Consider the following 20,367-nt stretch of genomic DNA (forward strand, 5'->3'; position numbering starts at 1 on the left):
ATGTTTGATCGGTAATGCTTCCTCAACAAATCTTTCTTCTGTTGTAGCCCTTCATTGTTCTTGTGCTTGCAAAGAATTCAACAATTGTGCCAAGGTGATCTTGGGTAGGTTCTTAGTGTTTTCCAATGTGGTTATGGTTGCCTCAAATCTTTCAGGTATAGTAACATTTTTTCAACAACGCAAGAGTCATTAAACTCAGTACCAAGCAATCTTACTCTATTTGCTATGCTTAAAAGCTGTTCAGAGTATTCTCTAATGTTTTTTTTTATTCCTTCATCTTTTGCAATTCAAAATCTCCACTAAGATTCAGCAGCTGCATGCCTTTAATTTGATCATCTCCATCATACTCCTTTTTGAGATATTCCCAACTGGTTTTGGCTGACTTTAAATTCATGATTAGAGTGAAAATTGTTGGTGATACTGCAACACAAAAGGTCGCCTTTGCTTAGCTTTTTTAGTTTTTCTGTCCCTGTAATTTTTTATGTGATCTTTTATTTGAGTCATTGTTGGATTGTTGGGTAGTGTTGAAACTTCATAGTATTCTTCTACTGCTTTCCATAGATCTCAAGCCTCCAGGTAGGTTTCATTCGAACTTTTCAAATATGATAATTTTCACCCGTGAAGACCGGTGATGCTATTGTTGATAGATTTGAATCTCCTTACATACTTTTAGGTTTTACTCTCAGGTTCTTCAAGAATAAAGCTCTATAATACCAATTGTTGGTAATAATCTTTCAAGAACTAAGCAGTATTGTAGCAATTGAAACAAACTCCTCTTAACTGCATCTTCAAGCAATTAAAATAATATTGTGTCTGCATATCGCCATTACATTATATTGAAAGGATATATCAGATATGCTATAGCTGTATGAAAGGATATGCTATAGATTCTATAGATATTTCTTCTAATTACATCACATCCTCTACTAACATCATTTCCATTCATTCAACATTTTTAGCATAATTTCTATCACCGTCTAGCTCATTGATAAATGGGTATATCAAAAACTCTGTGGCATATCCTAACGTTATGCAACTTGAGCATCGACTTTTTTTTATAGCTCTTTTGTTCATTTGATTTAAAGTTACTTAACTCCCCCACCACCACCAACTTTCTTTTCCATTAGAAGCAAACATCCCGTCTTGAGTGCTAGTTGTCTTCCCCCACTCATTTTTTGGTCATCTTCATTTATTAACTCCAATACTCTTTTCTTCAATTTAGCTTTAGCAACTTTCATCATTAGAATTTTAATTTCTTTTGACAATGTAGCACAGAGTTTGAAGTCTTTTCTAGTCCCAGCACTTGGGTCCTCTGCTAACAAATTTTGATCAATATATACATTTAACTTGGTTGGATATTAGGTTTAAATACTGATTTTAGTCTTAAATTTTGTTAAAATTTTTAATTTGGTCATAATTTGTAGTGTGATATAGGAATTACAAATACTCCCCTGATAGTTCCTATTAAGTTTGATAGTAAGAGCAAATATTTAAAATTTTAGAATCTCGAAGGTGTTCTCGGGTGGGGTCACACGTTGAAACTCTAAACCATTTTTTAACGAATGTTTTTATCGTAATTGATCGCTACATATTGTGAATCTTTTATTTGGATTAAGAGTATCGAGAAAGGAAAGATTTATAAAAAGGGAATAATAGAGTTAGAAGAAAGATTTTATTCTAATTTTAGGGAAAATGTTTTCTTGTTAGTAGTGTCATCGAAATAATTTGCTCTATATTTTTCTTCTCAACAAGTTAATAATGCAGTGTTTTTGTTTTATTTTTACCTTTACTTTCTAGCATTCCATTTCTGAAAAAAAAGAAGCTAAAAAGGATTTATGAATTATGTAATATGAAAGACTCTTTCTTTTTTCCTTAAGAAAAGACTTCTGAATTATACAATTGAAAGTAAAAAAATAACTTCTATATCATTCAAAAGCTAAATGACTTCTATATTGTGTAATGTCCGAAAACCATATGGAAGTGCAGGAAAAAAATATATGAAAAAATATGTTCACTTCATTCACCACCATTTAGCATCAATAACAACTTTTTTTTACTTGTATAAATCAAATAACAATATCAATTTACAACAATCATTTTATAATTAAATAATTGATTTTGAAATCACTATATTTACAGGTCTTCAAGATCGCAATGTTTCATTTAATATATTTTAATCAAGTCATTGAGCAATAAATATATCCTTTATTCCAATATGGTTTTCTTAAAATAACAATTTTAGGTTAATTGCCACATTTTAGATATCATCACTTTTAAAACTATTTTTCGAAACTTTGTTTTTAATGACATTTAAAGGAAAATATATATGTATATAAGATTTTTTTTTCTCAAATGTTAATTGGTGTGACTTTTTTAAATATATTGAAATAAATATTCTAATTGAAGTAAGAGACGTTTAAAACATCCTTAACTGAAAGAAATCTTCATTTTCCTATTCATGTTCATCATAAGGGTTTCATAGCCGTTTGTATTGTCATTATCTGTCCTTTTTAATAGAAATTTTAGGAACGCTCTTATCAATAGAAATATAATATATTTGACGTTCTATTTAACCAACTATTACAAATGTTTCAATAAATTTTAAGTACTAATCACAACCCAGTAATATCAGGTAGAAGTCACAATAATCTAAAAATGAGCACGTCAGTCGGAATTGTAATTATTCTGTGTCAAGATCAATGGATACTGACGAAGGTATTCTGTGACGCTTCAAAATGCTCGAAGTGGCACATTTTGCCATTTCATAGTTCAAGACAATGACTCGTTCATCGTCCAAATCAATTCGTAAGAATTCTGCATTACAGCTTTGAACAAGTTGGCGCAAGTGTTTTAGATTGTCAATTTCTGTTCCATTAACCTTCAAAACCTGGGTATTAAAATTTTAAGATAAAAGCAAACAGGAATTAATATATGATTCATTTTAAGGAAACATTATTAGCTAGAAACAATGACCAAAATATGTAAACAATTTGTAATTCATTATTGTCCTTATTCTAGAAGTGAAAAGGCAAATTTATCTAAAGAAATCGAGACCTTGTTCCCCTCCCACCAGGCAAGTCTATTGTAGGTTGTGCTCGATTTTTATGTGAAATTTGGTCATTAAGGTCTTCTGGATAGGGTAAAGGCTTGTCCTGTTGTCCTGTTCTAAAGCATACTCTAGTAAAAATTCGTTATGGGTGGCCATTGCATCAATAGTGTCATAATTGGAGAACAAGCTAGCTTTTGAGATTTAGTTAAATCTCAAACTCCGTATTCTAACAGTGAGTAGAAACTATGATGTGAGTTTGACCATTATATGATTTACTAAACGAGTAAATGACTTAACCATAGACAAGTTGACACCTGTAATTCTGCAAGACGCTCATATCCAGCATTGATATCATCCATCAAGACCTAAAACAAACAAGATATTATTAGTAGAACAACTTTGAACCAAATATCTTGATTCATTTGCTAAAACCAATTCAAGAGGAAACTGCACCATATAGTAACTTAATAGTCATAAAACTTTGGCAAATTATAAGAATTTTATTGGTGATCAGGCAAATTATTTTCTACATCCACGTCTTCACTCCTTGACCCAAAATGTTTCGATTCAAGTTGAATTTTGAAAATTAATTTGACATGGTAAATCTAATCATTAGGAAATGAAAGTTTTTTCCGTCCATTTGAGTGCATTATAAATATCATTAAGTGGCACAAACAATTATGTTGCTGCCTAAGAAGAAGCCTCATATACCAATGCTTCTTTACTCTAGCAAAAGAAGTAAAATTCATGTGGTGTTAATCATGTCAATAAGCTTCAGAAAGACAGACACTGTTATAATCTCAGTAAAAGAAGTGCTATCAGAAAAGCAAAGGAACAAAGCACAAAAAGCCTGTCAAGAAAGACATAATGCATGGAGGACCTATGCCCTCTCTTGGCTGTCACCAGTTGCAAGTCTGTTATTACGCATAAAAGACACAGAAATGGCAAAAATTAACTTTATAAGATTTCATCGGAGTATAAAAGATGTTTACCTGAGAGAGGATAACAAGTTGTTGATTTGCTTTCTTGGGCAATTCCCTTAGTGCCCGCTCACACAAACGACGAGGTGAAGTATTATACCAATCTTCCCCATACTCATGAAGGTATGGCTGAGTGAGTGGAACAAATACCAGACCAGCGAAAATGTAATAACTTGGAAGTTTATCAAACTGATGAACTGGAACTAGCGGTTGGATCTGAAATGTTGATGGCAATATATTTAACAAAACTCTTAAACCAACAGGTAACACAAAAATGTAACTAGTAGGAAAAGCAATTAACTGAGGAATGGCAAACATCAACTAACTGCAGCATTGTACAGTTAACAATCTCAGTTCAAATAAAACTCTCCATCCTTCATTTGTTAAAAATGATCAAACGTTAAAACAAAATTAATGGTTGTAATCCCTTTTAATGGAAGAAATGGAAGGGACCTTAATCAATTATGAATACAACAAAACAGTCAAACTACAGTGAGTATTATAGCTGGAAATTAAATTCAAGATTCTACAAGTTTAAGTTGTAAAAATCGTGAATATAAATGAGTAGTCGACACTCTATATAAAACAGAGTGCCATCTCTTTAGCATTTTGATAATAACAGTGGGAGAACCACATCATAAAAGCTAACTATTGTACTTGGAGAATCCAAAGCCTTATAAAGTTCACAATAGAATCCCATACTTCAAGACCCATACCTTGCAGCCGAATCCTTGTACATCAACTCAATTAAGCTAAAATTTATAAACTCAACCAGTGATACTTGAAGAACTTGAATTAAGTAAAACAGTGTATTTTCTTATTACACTGTTACAATTTCTACCGTATTTATAGAGTACAAAGGAGCAGAATACAAAAGGTCAAGGCACACTTCCTTAAACCCTAACCTAATAGTTGGGCTCTCATACATAAATAATAATAATAAAGAAACATTACATATCAACACATATAATTAAGGAACCTTGATAGAAAATTTTATCTGAATGAATATTGAAAACTCAACTGAATTTCTTCTATACACTGTGTTTATATACATAGGTCTAACTAACTGAAAGTTAGTTAGAGTTTACACCTGTACAAGAAAACAGAGTAAAAAACTACTGTAACTAACAGAGTTTATGGCTGACAAAATTAAGAAATAGTATACTACGGTTGTACATGAAACCAGAGTTAAACTCCTCTAACAATCAAGAAGTACAGAAATCATTTCAACTTGTTCTCACTCCAGAGTGGAAAGTACAACCTCAAATAAGAGAGTATCCTATAAAATAGAAGAAAGAAAAAACACCACTACTCACAAATCAATAATGCAGCAACACTGCCCCATGTGCATGCATTGAAAAAAAAAATGCAACTCTCTGAAAATAGCGATTACCAAAACACCAGAAACAGGCCATAAACACAATCCTGTTTCTTAGCTAGTTGAGAACAATCATTCACTTATTAAACATAAGAAATACACAATAACATACGGGTTGGAGAATAATGCTAAACTCATGCTCTTGGCCATCCCGCAGAACTCTGACTATTGCTTTTTCATTAGGTTTCTTCATAGACACCAAGTGATCAAATGTTATCCGTTCTCTGTTTCGGAAAGGAACTGCAGCATACATAGAGGTTGAGTTAGTTACAACTTTAACTATGACAGTTGTCGCAACCTATTGGATACACCTCAATATCAAAATATAAAGAGTATGCTCTGACAATTTTCAGCGTGGGAGGACTCCCAAGTCTCATACCTTGCCATTGCACCTAAGCCTTGTGTTCTATCAGGTTGATGCTAGCAATGCAGACATGCAATATTAAAGCAGAAGAGGAACTCAAATAAATGGAATAACTTAGATAGTTGCTGCCATGTTTATTCTTTCCATATCACATACATCTGAGCCACATTTGGCTAAGACTTCTTGATGATTATCTATACATTAAAAACTGTATAATGAAAATCCAGGGAACAGAAAAGAAAGAACACACCTGTCCCATCATTTGCTAAAAGAACACCATCAAATGAAAGTATAATATCATCTTTCTTCAAAATCTTGTATGCATCTGAAAGTGGATTAATTTTGCTTACAATCACCCCAGTCTTATCAGGTCTCATGCTAAAATGGTTTCTGAGGTGCACATTTTCAGTAGTCTGGCATGACAAACCCAGAGAACAAAATCCAATATATTTTCCATTTTCTTCTACACCAGATATAAAATGCTTTATTACAGGAACAGGAATAATGTAACTGCAACATCCAATACAAAAGGAAGTAATCTAGTGTACAAAAGTTATGTTTGATCAGAAAAGCAGAATATATAACATATAATTCTTCACAAAATCCAATATATGTTCCATGTTCTTCTACACAAAATGCTTTATTACAGGATCTGTATAATGTAACTGTAACATCCAATATGAAAGGAAGTAATCTAGTGTGCAAAATTTATGTTTGATCATAAAAGCAGAATATATAATGCTTCATGATAGTTTGCATGGTTTTGTACCCATGATCTAGTAACTTCGTGATTATAGTTTGCATTGTAGTGCACATGATCTAGTAACTTCATGATGATAGTTTGTATGGTTGTACACATGATCTAGTAACTTCGTGATGATGATATGCAGTGCAGTAAATGGCATCATGTAACACATTTGCCCTGCTTCTATTACAAGATGTAAGGTTGCTCATGATAACTCCTCCCTGATTCTCCCTTTTAAACCAATTGGATTTTAAATTTTAGGGATACTTATATCTTATACTAAAACAATTTATCAGATCTTGATGCTCTATTTGCACTTGGAAGATGCCTTGCTACAAGTTTCAACATATGAGCTTTAAATTTAGAGAAGAGCTTTATAGATATGTATAAAACTTTCCAGTATGTAAATTGTTTCTTGTTATTTTATGTATGTTCTTCTTTCTGTTTCATATTTTAATTACTCTATTTCACAAGCTTTCACTTTCTTTCACATAAAAGTTCTACTATCTTTTTTATTATTTCGTTTCATCTTGTACAAAATCTCAAAGTCTAAAATACACTCTTCAGTTTTCACTATATTCTTTAATTTTGTTTCAGTTTTCTTCTGCAGCATCTCTGTTTTCTTCTGTTTAAAAGGGACTGCCTTTGTTGTTTGCTTTTTTTCTCCAAAAAATATCTTCTAAATTCTCTGTCCATCTCAAGTGCTCAATTGTGCATTTTTTCTTTTCCAGTTTCCATTTCATTGACCTGGTTTTTCAACATTTTCCTAGAATGTCTATCACCGATAGAGGATAGGGGAGATTTTTGTCAGCTTCGCTAATCCAAGCCTTTCCTTCACACACAACATTACAATCATTACCCTATTGGGACAACCTTCTTCAACCCACACCCACTAACTTCAAATAATTTTGCCAGGTGGTTCACTCATATTCTATAGCTTCAATATACATCCTAACTTTTCAATCTCTCACACCATCCAACCAATGGAACCTTCCATTGAGAACACATCACCTTCCCTCATTCATACAGATATTCAGTCTTTTATGATGACTAACCCACAATCTTCAGGATGTCCACCCCCTGGATCACACAACTTGCTCCCTGTCAGAATAACTTAATTGGATGGGTTAACTTCCTAGAATAGGTTAACTTATGCATAGTATTTATTACCTATGTGACCAATATGTGTAGAATTTATCATTACTTTTTTGTGTATCTTTGATGCCAGGAACTCCTAAAAATGAATAGGGTGAGAGATGGAAAACACTCTTAAGCATTTTTTACATACCTCTATCTCAAGTTGGAATCAGTTTTTCATTCAATATGGTATCAAAAGCAGAGATCCATGGCTTCAGAAAATGTTCCTCGTCCTTCCCCTTCATTTTGATATTTCCAGTTTTTATCCTAGTTTAACCTAATTCTTAGCATAGCCTTTGGTTCTTCCTATCTCTATACTTTTTAAAGAACCACCACTCCACTCCTTACCCAACTTGACCCATCATTTATTCAGCTTTGTGTCTCATGATAACAAATCATGACCTTCAGTGGAACGCTGCTCTCAAGGTTGCAAAACTGAGCTTAATCTATCAACACTATAATTGCGGATGGGTCCTGATTTTGTATCCCCACCTTTAGTTGGAGGTTTCCCCCTTCTCTAATTTATTACAATTGAATACTATTTATATAGAATAACTAAATTATGGTGGAAACAAAAAGGTAATCAAGCAAACCCAAAATAGTTTCATAAAAGAACCAGTTTTAACCCAAAATATCATTCCAGTGAATTTTCTTCCCTAATATATTCATTTATTTTTCAACAATACAGTCTACTCTCTCTCTCTCTCTATCGCTGTGTCTATTTATCTATCTATCTATCTACATATATGTGTGTCCGAGTGTGTTACAATTACTTTTCAGTCCTTTTGCGTAACTTTCTTTCCCACCCATTTTTCCTGCCTCTTTGAATATTTATCCAACCCATTTGAACAATTTTTTCCCAACCAATAGTCATGATCATTGGCATGAATTTTCCCTGCCTTTTTGCATGCTTTTTCCTAACATTTTGTACGTGGGTGATCATTAACATGAATATTTACACAAGTTCTTTCATGAGCAAGGAATAATTCTTTTGTGATTCTGTTAGCCAAATGAACCTTTTTATGAATGCAGTATATCGTTTGTTTCAGAGAACAGCCTTCATTTTTCTTTTTATTAATAAACTTATTCGTGAATTATACTGGTATGCATGAAATAAAAACTACTGGAAAAAAGAGACATTAATGAATCTTAAGCTTTGAACTCAAGAAAAATAAAGGCTAAGAAGTCCCACTTACCCTATGTTCTCGGCACCTGAAAGATTTTGAAATGCTACTCCGGCAACCTTATTGCTCATAATGGCAGGGCCACCACTGTTCCCAGGATTTATGGCTGCATCAATCTGTATTGCCATCAGCTGTGATGCACCATGAACATACTGTGTCGGTTCAACCCTTGAAACAACTCCTTTGGTGACTGAAATGTTGTCACCACCTGCAAGCAAACACCTACACTAATTATTTAACTCAAATGTTTGGTCACCTCTGCTACAAGTGCTCACTGTTCACAGATTCCCATGCCACTTATGCCCAACATAACTTCACTGTAATGTCACTTTTCTAAAAGCTTTTTGCTGTTCTATTTGCTAGAGAAGTGTTTTCAAAGAGAAAGAGAAGTAGAAATGGGCCTCAAAGAACCTCCCCGTTCCTTAAAAAGAATCAAGCAAAAAAGAGGGAAACATTGACTGGAAATAATCCTCAAGGTTCTCTGTAACACTACAATCATTGCAACTCAACTAAGTCCTAGTTGGAAGTTTGCTTCTCAAGGAAAACCTTCTTTTAGACCATTAATTTTCATACATCAAGTTTTGGGAAGTGTTCCAGTGAGGGATATTCCACCCTTAGAGGCTTTACCTAATGTCTATTGGGTCTTTAATTTGAATCATTTTCAATTTAAACATTTCTTTCTATTTTAGTTCTACAAATATTTCTTAAGAATTTCAACTTAGGAACCCGAATGGTGAAGAAACAGGTGAATTAGGGTTGCTAACTCTTTCACTATATTTTCAATTCATCTGTGCTTTGAAGCAAACCACATAGAGCAATCTGGACCTTGATTTTCTTCGTCCTTAGGTACATTTTATTATGAATCATTTTTTGGACTCTAAGCATTCCCCTAATCCCTAGGGGTTTCATTTTGGCAAACTGGCATAAATCCCTCTGAAAATCTAAAACCGACGCTTAATAGGACCAATAGTAATGCACATTGTAGATTTGTTGGCCAGAGTTTTTTCTTAAATGTATTTTAAATTACATGCATACTTAGTTCTTTCTTGCGTTGTACAAAACTGCCTTCTGATGGAATAACATATTTAAGGTTCTTGGAGAAAGTGTCACATGCTGCAGACATAAACGGAGTTTCTCATAATTTATTTTAGAATTTTTTACCAGAATAATGAAGATATGGTTTTCCTGCCATTGTGCAATTTGTCCATATAACTTTTCCTATGGAACCCAGAATTGAAAAGAGAAAGAATAGTAATATTCTTTATTGAATGGACAGAAAAGAGCACAAAATAGGAGAGCACTCTCTCCTCCAAGGGTTTCCCCTTCACAAAGAGCTAAAGCTCAAACTACAAAATTATCATCCTCTCCTCCAAGGGACTGATTGGTCTAATTATATAGACCAACTCCCAACTGACAGCACTGCATCCACTTATTTTTCCGTTCTTTTATTCACCACTTCCTTTTATTTTTCATTCTACAATGAACCTTCCATATTCTATCATTCCTTCCATAATACCTATTCCACTCTCCCTCATTATTTACATGCCTAACAGCCGCCCTTTGGCTGCCAATGTAAAATTTGCAAAGATCCTATTAGAAAAGGGAAGGAAGTATTTTATTTCTCCAAACATTTTGAATGATGCAGCCACTTATTTATAGACAGAATTGGTCCCAAAGAGGAAACTAAATCTGCCACATTCAGGAAAAAAAATCAGGAAGCAATGAATACCCTATCATAAAATCAAGCATAGATTAGGAAATAATGGATGTAACAAAATTAGGCTGAATTTCACATTTCCTGCAGTTTTTTAATATTATATTCTATTTATTATTATTCATGGTGCTGTCCTTTCTTTCTTTTGTGGTAGATTCTACTTTCATTCTTAGTAATATATAAATCTACCTCAAAAACAAGAATAGAACACAAAATATGTAACACAAGTTAATCCATACACTATTGCTACCTTGAGGATATCCCACAACAGCAACAGCATCTTGTAGAAATGGGACATCTCCAAGCTCCAAGGGATTCATACCATCCCAAAACTCTTCACTCTCAATAGTCAATATAGCTAAGTCACATTCATGACCAACAGCTTTGACTTCCGCTCTATATTTGGTGGGACAGCCGTGCTTCCTTACAAGTACAAAGGTGTGATCAGCTACCACATGAGCATTTGTAAGAATCTTTCTACCCAAAATTACAAACCCTGTATCACCATCATAAAGATCATTTAGAGAAAGGAAAAGGCACAAAAGTAAACAAGCCAAGTGAAGAGCATAAATACTTCAACAAATTCACGAACAACTACCATTTTAGTCCTCAAATATATTCACTTTTCTCAGTTTAGCCATTTAGTCGAATATTATCAATATTTTTTTTTTATATTTTAATCAATCTTAGTTTAGTCCAGTCATATATACATCAAATCCATACAGAACCAATTCATGTTCGAGCATATGTATCGTGAGTCAAGTTTGTTACAAATGCCATCACCATGAGAGCCCTTGAGAGACTAAGTGACATGCCAATCAATTAGTTGTTGGTGCTGAGAAAGCTAGTGATGACAACTTCATGCATTGATTTGGTGCAAGTATACGAAGATGACATGCCAAGGAGCTGGTCACACAAGGTAATGGTGGGCCATGATTCAAGCAACAAAGTAATTGTTGGAAAAGGGCAACTCTGGTTGCAGGAGGTCGAAGGACATAGTGGCTGCTGGAGAAAGAGAAAAGTTCAAAGAGCATGGCAACAATAGAAGAGCAAGAATGCTCATTTGGTGCGGTGGCTACCAGAAAGCAAAAACAGTTCAGACAACACAGCAGTTTCCTAAGAGAAAAAGTATTCGTAAGGTGTGGCGCACGCCAAAGAGAAAAAATGTTCAGAGAGTACAGCGCAGTCAAAGGGCAAAATTGCTTTGAGAACACAGAGGCTGGAGAAAAGCAAAAGTGGTCGGAGGATGCAAAGTTGTTGAAGAGCATAAATGCCCTAAGACCAGTGTTTACCAGAGAGCAAAACTGTTGGAGGGTGCAACAACTGCTGTGGAGCAAAAGTGATTGGTGGGGGCAACTGCTGCTGTTGAGCAATAAAAGGTTTGGATGAGTTAGAAGCTGCCAAAGAGCAAAATTGCTTGGTGGGTGCGGCAGCTGCTGGAGAGGATAACAATTATTGGAAAGAAAAATTGCTCAAAGGGCACGCAGCTACTACAGAGAAACAAAATGCTTGGAGAACACTACTCAAATCATGTTTTTAACAGTTTAAAAATGAAGATACTGATTTTGCATAACAGAAGAAGTGCAAGTACATTATGCATTTTCACATTTTCATAGCATGCACCAGTCATGGGAATGGTAACGTTCACCTAGCACAACTAAAGTGCATAAAGCTTGAGACAAAGCACACTTCTGCTCTATTTTACAGAAGAACAGGAAAAACATTTAATGTTGCCTTTTTCGAGATTCAAGCTCCAAATCAAATTCTCCATTGATGAAATAGAAGTTTCTTCCAACAATCATGGGACTGTTTGGGTAAACTTCTTCACAAATCCTTTCAGGAAAACAAATAAGAAAATACGAAATTAACTTCTCGATAAACTAAAATTAGCTCATGCATAAGCTAATCTTAGCATATGGAGAAGCTAATTTCAAATTTTTATCATATTTTTCTTTTCTAAAATTAGCCCATGGAGAAGCATGACCAAATATGCCTTGTAACTATTTCCTTAAGCACTACAAGTAGGCTATTGCTTGTAGAAGAAACCGAGTTAATATGCAAATTTATTCTCAAATATTTGCGGAAGAAAAATATGAATCTTTATTCTCAATCATTTGAACAAACATTATTTGAAGATATTGTAAACAATCATTCAAGAGTTTTCAAACTTACAATGATATGCATAAATGAATATCAAACTTAATAGATGAAGCTTATTGATGCAGACAATCCAGTACGTAAGACTGTAAGTAAAATAAACTGACCAGAGCCCATTGTTTCGCGCTGGGACTTGTTCTGCCAAGGAAGTAAGTAGTTGGGACTGCACGAAACAGTGAAAACTTTTACTACAGAATTCAATGCAAGTTCGACCGCCGTATTCTGCGTCGCGTAAGCCTCACGTGCTTTCGTAACTGGCAATCGCCGGTTCCTGAAATTGTAACCTTTGAACAAAGACGCGGAAGATGTGAAAAATAATTGTTTTTCACTTCTAAGTTTGCTCTTAATTTGTTGTGTGATATTGTTCCTGACAACTGACAACGGCTGTGAAACAGCATTCTGTATGGCCTTGGTCGCTGGTTGAGCGACAGCACGGTCTTTCAAGAGATGGGAGTAAAAGGAAGAGGAGAAAAGGTTGCGAGCCATACGAACAAGTGAAGCCATCACCACATTCACAGATCAAGCAACGGTACACTCCTACTGGGTATGGTGATTCTTACGTCTCAAATTAGGGAGCCATTATATATATAGGGTGTGGAGGAAAAAACGGGAGGTGCAGAAAGAAATTCCAAAAGCAAAACGTGACCTAACTTGTCCAATACTGAAGGCACAGAGCAGAGAGGGGGGAGCGAGGGTGAGAGTGAAGAAGAGGAGGAAGAAAAGGGCAAAGGGTTGGTTTTGTTGATGAATCGAGAATGTTCCGAAACCAGTACGACACGGACGTGACGACATGGAGCCCTGCGGGGCGGCTGTTCCAGGTGGAGTACGCGATGGAAGCGGTGAAGCAGGGCTCTGCAGCGATTGGTCTCCGATCCAAGACGCACGTGGTTCTGGCATGTGTCAACAAGGCCAACTCTGAACTCTCCTCGCACCAGAAGAAGATCTTCAAGGTAGACAACCACATTGGCGTCGCCATCGCCGGCCTCACCGCCGATGGCCGAGTCCTCTCCCGCTACATGCGATCCGAGTGCATCAACTATAACTATACCTACGAGTCCCCTCTCCCCGTAGGTAGGCTCGTTGTTCAGCTCGCCGACAAGGCACAGGTCCTCATTCTCCTCCCTTCCACCTAAGGCTTTTTTTCAGGGACAGAAATAATCGCTATCCGAGTGCATTTTAGTTGTTGGAATTGGAACCACCCGTTTAGTGCTCCACTCTTTAATTTCGATTTTAGGTTATGCGAAATAAGTGAATTGCGTGTTGTATGTTGGATAAAATTCAGAACTGTGAATGCATTTCATTTATCGTTCTTATAGTCATATAAGTGTTTATAAATAAGTTTCATGTTTAAGCTGTGTTTTAGTCCTAGAAAGTTCAATAAAGAGGGTATTGGAGCCAATTTTGAGGTTGTATGTGCAGAATTACATGGTAAAAGAGGATTGTCTACAGAATTTATCAGAACTGAGAGGGTATCTTACTTATCAATGTTTTTTGTGATTCAATTTTGAGTTACAGGTTTGTACACAGCGGTCATGGAAACGTCCGTATGGGGTTGGTCTTCTGGTGGCCGGATTGGATGAATCAGGAGCTCACCTCTATTACAACTGTCCCGGTGGAAACTATTTTGAATATCAGGCTTTTGCTATTGGGTCTCGCTCTCAAGCTGCAAAGACATATTTGGAACGCAGTTTTGATAACTTCATGGGCTCTTCCCGAGAAGATCTTATCAAAGATGCACTTATAGCGACTAGGGAGTCCTTGCAAGGTGAAAAACTGAGGAGTTCTGTCTGCACCATTGCTGTGGTTGGAGTTGGTGAGCCATTCCACATTTTAGATCAGGAAACTGTTCAACATTTGATTGATTCTTTTGAGATTGTGAGGGAGGAAGAACCTCCAGCTGAAGAAGCTCAGCCAGCAACCGAGCAGGATGCTCCCACAGACCAGGCTTCTGGTCCAGATCAAGGTGCAGCTCCTGGAGATCGAAGAGCTTCTCCCATGGAAATTTGATTAGAAAAAATCTATTTCTAGAGATCAATCGGTTCCATATGAAGACATCTTTTTTTATGTATTTCCTTTGCGTTAAAATGATTGTTTCTGCAATTCATCCGAACTTGATCATTGTAAACCTTTTAATAGTTGTTTGACGAACTTCACTGAAATTATGTAGGAAAAATGTTGGATATAACATATCTTGATTATTGATTTAAATAATGCATGAGGGATTTTGAATATAAAAATATTCATTATTAATTTAAATAATTCATTTTACAATATATATATATATATATATATTGTATCATCATAATCTTGAAAAACTACAGTGTACTGATTAGGAAATTTGGAACATATCTGATCATAATTTAAATATGTAAGATGAAGTTCTTTCATCCCAGAGTAAAATAGGACTGAGCTTTTGCCTATTAAAATTAAAATCTTAATTAAATTTCAATTTTTTAATAAATTTAGATAATTTTAATTAAGTTTTTTATTAATTTTTCTATATTTTATTAAATGTTAAAGAACGTTATATTTTTACTTTCATTAATTGAATAACCTGATATTCTATTACTCATAATTGTTATAACAAATTATTTTGTAGTATTATTTTATAATTTTATAATTTTATAATTATATATTTTATTATTTTATAACATTTTTTATGTCACAATTCTTACTTTTTAAATAAATTAATTAATTAACTATCCTCTTGTCTCCTTGTCTGTCTTATATCTCTTTAATAATGTCTTCTTTCACTCTAAATTATCAATTCTAGTTCAACTTTTCCTACAATAAATTAGATGAAAAAATATCTAGAAAGTTATAGAATCTGTAATATCTTCGAACCGATCTCATATACAAAAACTCTACCTTTTATTATCATTTCTAATGCACCTTGTTGTAAAGTGTGACATCCCAAAAATACAGTATTAAACCATAAAATCAGAAAATCACATTTAATAATAATTCAGTATAGTTTTCCAACTAAAATAAAACCAAACGAACGCTCAAGGACGAACGTCCTTGAGTACAGTCTTACAACAATAAAGAACGAACGCGTAAAGCCGCACGTCCATACCAGAGTTACAAATTACAATCGGACGTAAATTTAAAACCTGACCGAACGGTTCACACAGGAAAACACCGAACGGTCATACATAATAGAATTAAAGGATTGGCCGAGCGTCTCACTGCTCGGTCTTCACTTCAACTTCAACCAAATTCTCTTCGTTCAGAGCATCCTCCAAATGTTCGTCTCCCTCTGCTCACATCCACACGGATGATCATTGCAATGACAGGACGGACGTACAAAACGAGACAACACAAGGAAAAACACAGGGTAAACTTATGTAATTTAACTCATGCATCAACATATAATTCACATAAACAATTTATCATTCATGCACATTTCAACGCACGCCTAACATGAAACCCAATACACGACTGACTGTTCGGACTGTATGAATTCCCGTGTAGCTACGACGTTCGCGCACCCGGGTGGTGTGGTAACTGGCACTCTCATCAGCTGCCACCCGAGGTTAGTCCGTTCCGTCCAAATTACAGTTATGTGACGAGAACCTCCTGCCGTTCCCACGCATGACATACCCCCCTCTATGTGAGGACGAGTAGTCACGGAACATCAGGATCGAATCGCCTGCTAAGTCTGGCCACGGTCATACTTTACAAATTCCCATAATCATCCAAGAGTCATTCCTCCCCGGAACGCTTGTTCAACATTCATACTTTCATTTCATCTCATATACTGTACATCATTCATTATTCATCATTCCATAATCATTTTCATTATTCATAAGAAAGCCATTAAAAATCGAACGTCCTGCCCTCACCAAGAAAACGAGGACAAACCATGCTGACTGGGCCAAAAGGACGTTCGTTAAGAATCATAGTACGAACGCTCAGTATATGACCGAGCACCATTTTGAGCGAGCGCTCAATCTAAGACCGAGCCCCTGTTTAGAACAAGCGTTCAGTATAAAACCGAACACCCTTTAGAACGAACGTTCGGTATAAGATCGAACACCAATTAGAACGAACGTTCGGTATAAGACCGAACACCAATTAGAACGAACGTTCGGTATAAGACCGAACACCAATTTGAACGAACGTTCGGTATAAGACCGAACACCAATTAGAATGAACGTTCGGTATAAGACCGAACACCCATTTTGAGCGAGCGCTCATTATGAACCGAACATCAAACAAAACGAGCGTTCAGTATAAGACTGAACACCAATTAGGACGAATGCTCAGCGTGAGATCGAACGCGTACGAACGTTAGGTGTGAGACCGAACGTTAATAACCTTAAAATAATAGATTTTACGAACGGGAAATATACTATTTCAAACATACCAGATACAACAAAGCTAGGCCGAACGCTCAAGCAGAGTATTTTGACACAAGGACGCTTGTCCTCGACTAGAGTTCTATTTAAATGAAAGAATCAGCATCTCAACTGTTACTTACTGGAAAACCGAACGGTCAATGATCGTGCAGTACGGACGTACATATTTATGGGAAATTCTCTTACAATCCATTCTCATTCCAGTTCATATCATCATTAACTTTCACATTTCATACGACCCATATCGTGTAAATTCATATATTTCATTCCACTAAATTAACGAACGTTCATGCATCTCAAGCACAGTAACCTCATGCATTATACTCATCCAGCAAATAACGATCGTTCATACAATTCATACGTATCATACATCATGCATTAATTTCATGCAGTAATTTAACGAACGTTCATACAAGCACACCACATGAATTAAATCAAATAAGCTTCCCTTACCTGGAAATGACCGAACGTCCACAGACGCACCACACTCTTCTTCACTACGTTTCCCCTTCCCCCGCTCGTCAACGCTCGTTAACCAAACTACAATGAACGAGCCCCAACGCCAAATCAGATCTAACCATTTCAAAGAATGATGACGAACGTACGAATCTCGTAATTGGGTTTGCATGCGTTATAACGAACGTCAGCATGAAGGAAAGACTTACCAGCTCAGTCTTCACGAAACGAACGGTTCTTCTGGAGTCCTTGACGCCGTGCGTCCTTCAATGTTGCCGGAACACTGGTTGGAGGAGATGAATTGGGTGGTTTTCCTTAGAGAGAAGGTGCAGAGAGTGTAGAGAGAAGGGGAAGAGAAAGAATTTCCAGAAATGAAAAATGGTGGAGCGTGTGGAGTGTGGAGAATATTTCAGAATTCTCAGATTCAGCCTCCACTCTCGTCCAGCGCACTCCTCCACTCAGCCAACGCACGTTACACGCTGGCAGGCGCACGTTCTGCCCTCCTGATTCCCGACAGCCCATGCTGAACGTCCACTCAGCGGTCGGCACGTGGTTTCCACTTCGGATTGCTGACTAAGCTCTATGTGCGACAGCTGGCGCCCGTTAGTGGGCGTCCGACTCTGCTGTCGCCCATGTGCGTCGCTGAGGTGGCTCGCCCTGCGCCTGCCACGTGGACTCCACTGTGCACGTTTTTCTGAAGCCTGACATTCCCTCCAACTACAAAAATTTTCGTCCTCGAAAATTAGGACGGGGGATCAAACAGATGGGGATACAAATCCTTCATGGCATCTTCCACTTCCTAAGTAGAGTCGTCCGTCTTCTCGTCCCAGACGACTTTCACAAATCTGGTTGCTTTCCTCTTGTAGTATTTGGTGTTGCTATCTTCAATTCTAACGGGTTGCATCTCCCGTGTTATTCTCATCACTCTATAAAAGAGATTGTCAAGGTCGATGCACATCCTCTCTGATGTGTAGGGTTACCTCCCACAACTCGTATAATAAACTTATCCGGGCAGTTCCCACCGCTCAAAGAGCTTATCAGGGCAACTCCCACCACTCATACAAGGAGACAATTCTGGGTCAACATACGCATCACATATCTCACACCAAAATAATGCCATATCTACACTCACTCATATCGCAAGATATCCTCTCTAATTTGAATATTTCATACTCTCAAAATGTGGTAAAAACCGCATACTATTTTTTTTTTAACCGATACTATTGAAGACTCCGGTATGCATGACCGGAACTGTGGGCATAGTGAGGTTTTTGGCTATAAAATGAGGTGCTAGCCGCGTTGGGCGACACGTCGAAACGCTGAGATTTTAGAGCGTGTGAGAGAGTGAGTGAGATCTGAACGCCTGAGTTCTGAGTGTGAGAGCTTTTGGAATCAGAACGACTGAGTGTGATAGGTCGGAGAGTCTTCTGGCAAGCTTCAATCTTCATGTTCCAGGGCTTTGCTCCGCCTCGAGTAAGTACTTCTTTTCTCTTATCTCTTCCTTTCCTTTACCCAGCTTCTCCTTCTTCTTTACTTCTCGCTTCTCTTCTTTCCTTTCTTCTATCTGCTTCCTTTCATGCACTTTTCTTTTCTGAGCTTTTGTTACTTGCAATAATATTCTGTTCTCTTCTTTACTTTCCGCTTGTTATTTTACTTCTGCTCCTTTATTTGCTTTCTTCTTCTTCTCTTTTCCTTTTATTAACTAAAACTAAGAACACACTGCCTTAACTAAGATAAGGGGTATATCGGCTGGAAACCAGACGTTAATCTCCCTTCGTTTGAAGGTATGACAGAGACAATCGGGTAGAACAATGCCACGTACCCCATAAAATTGAACTTAAAAAAAAAATTTATTTGTATGCACAAAACGTACACGAACAAACTTGGACGTAGATCCGTTTAGGAACATTTGCGAGGACCGTGAAACAGATCTACTTTTGGACATTGGGACTAAAGACCTAGACAATGAAATTTAAAAGACAAGAAGCAAAATGGAAAACTTGACTTAAATTGGAACCTGACTTCACTGAAATAAATCTTTTTACTTTCACTTTACTTTATGCACAAAACTTAGAAAATGGATATGGAAGCCAAGACAGTTCAGAAACGATGGCGGTCTACTCTGGAACAAATTAGAATCTTGTTGAACATCTTCAACCATGGGATCATCAATCCTAATCGAGATCAGGTTCGCGAGATTACAGGACGACTCCAGGAGTACGGGGAAGTCGGAGAATACAGCGTCTATTGTTGGTTTCAAAACCATGGAAATCGGGTGAAGAATCGAAGCTGGCAACAAAGCATCCCTGATATACCTGGATCTTCGTTTTCTCTCCGTCCATCGTATATTTATGGTAAATCTTCTTTCATTTCCTCTTCCTTCCCTTTACTCTTCTTTTTATTTATTTTAATTAACTCTGACTACCATTATTTTTGCACTACCGCAGATCCTTCATGGGTACTTCCACTGACTCCGAAGCTCTTAGATCTCTTTCCCATTCCCGCTATACGTAAGGAGGAAGAGAAAGTTACTCCACCTATGCTGTTCCGTACCCAAGCTCCTTCCACAGAGCTTTCTTTGAGGTTGTCGCTCGCCGATCAGTAGTTTCTTTAGGGGACTATTTTTATTTATTTACTGCATTTTATGGACTGTACTTCTTAATGGTCACTTGTGACCGACTTGCGAACATTTTATTTTAATTATGCACTGTGTGTGTGTGTGTCCTTTATCTGCTTTGCTCCCTATGTATGTTTGTTTAACGTGTGTGGTACCATTTTCACACGAATATTAAGGTATCCGGTTATAGCTATGAGATTCGGAAAATATGTAGTCCTCACGACC

At 36.5% G+C, this 20,367-nt stretch overlaps 3 protein-coding genes across 4 annotated transcripts; 2 read left to right on the forward strand and 1 right to left on the reverse strand.

Moving 5' to 3' along the window:
• Positions 1 to 2,534: 2,534 nt before the first annotated feature.
• Positions 2,535 to 13,212, reverse strand: LOC108319051 (protease Do-like 10, mitochondrial). Of its 2 annotated transcripts, XR_008244950.1 has the most exons (9): positions 12,816 to 13,212; positions 10,802 to 11,047; positions 8,850 to 9,045; positions 6,022 to 6,281; positions 5,520 to 5,647; positions 4,042 to 4,245; positions 3,364 to 3,414; positions 3,055 to 3,275; positions 2,750 to 2,887 (listed from the first exon to the last, which is right to left on the reverse strand). XR_008244950.1 is itself a non-coding variant. In XM_017550064.2 (8 exons), the coding sequence occupies exons 1-8, from the start codon at positions 13,210 to 13,212 to the stop codon at positions 2,681 to 2,683; spliced, it is 1,689 nt and encodes a 562-aa protein (XP_017405553.1). In that variant the 3' UTR covers positions 2,535 to 2,680. The 2 variants fall into 2 exon arrangements, 1 of the variants encoding a protein (XP_017405553.1); XM_017550064.2 differs by lacking the exon at positions 3,055 to 3,275 and having other exon boundaries at positions 2,535 to 2,887.
• LOC108319052 (proteasome subunit alpha type-1-B-like) lies at positions 13,084 to 14,916 on the forward strand. Its single transcript, XM_017550066.2, has 2 exons — positions 13,084 to 13,814; positions 14,224 to 14,916. The coding sequence occupies exons 1-2, from the start codon at positions 13,464 to 13,466 to the stop codon at positions 14,713 to 14,715; spliced, it is 843 nt and encodes a 280-aa protein (XP_017405555.1). The 5' UTR covers positions 13,084 to 13,463; the 3' UTR covers positions 14,716 to 14,916.
• A 4,686-nt stretch (positions 14,917 to 19,602) lies between these two features.
• On the forward strand, positions 19,603 to 20,130 carry LOC108318968 (WUSCHEL-related homeobox 4). The gene is made up of 2 exons (XM_017549966.1): positions 19,603 to 19,879; positions 19,973 to 20,130. Exons 1-2 carry the CDS (start codon positions 19,603 to 19,605, stop codon positions 20,128 to 20,130), a joined length of 435 nt encoding a protein of 144 aa, XP_017405455.1.
• The last annotated feature ends 237 nt before the right edge of the window (positions 20,131 to 20,367 follow it).

Source organism: Vigna angularis, chromosome 8 (assembly GCF_016808095.1).
Source record: "Vigna angularis cultivar LongXiaoDou No.4 chromosome 8, ASM1680809v1, whole genome shotgun sequence".
Lineage (NCBI taxonomy): Eukaryota > Viridiplantae > Streptophyta > Magnoliopsida > Fabales > Fabaceae > Vigna > Vigna angularis.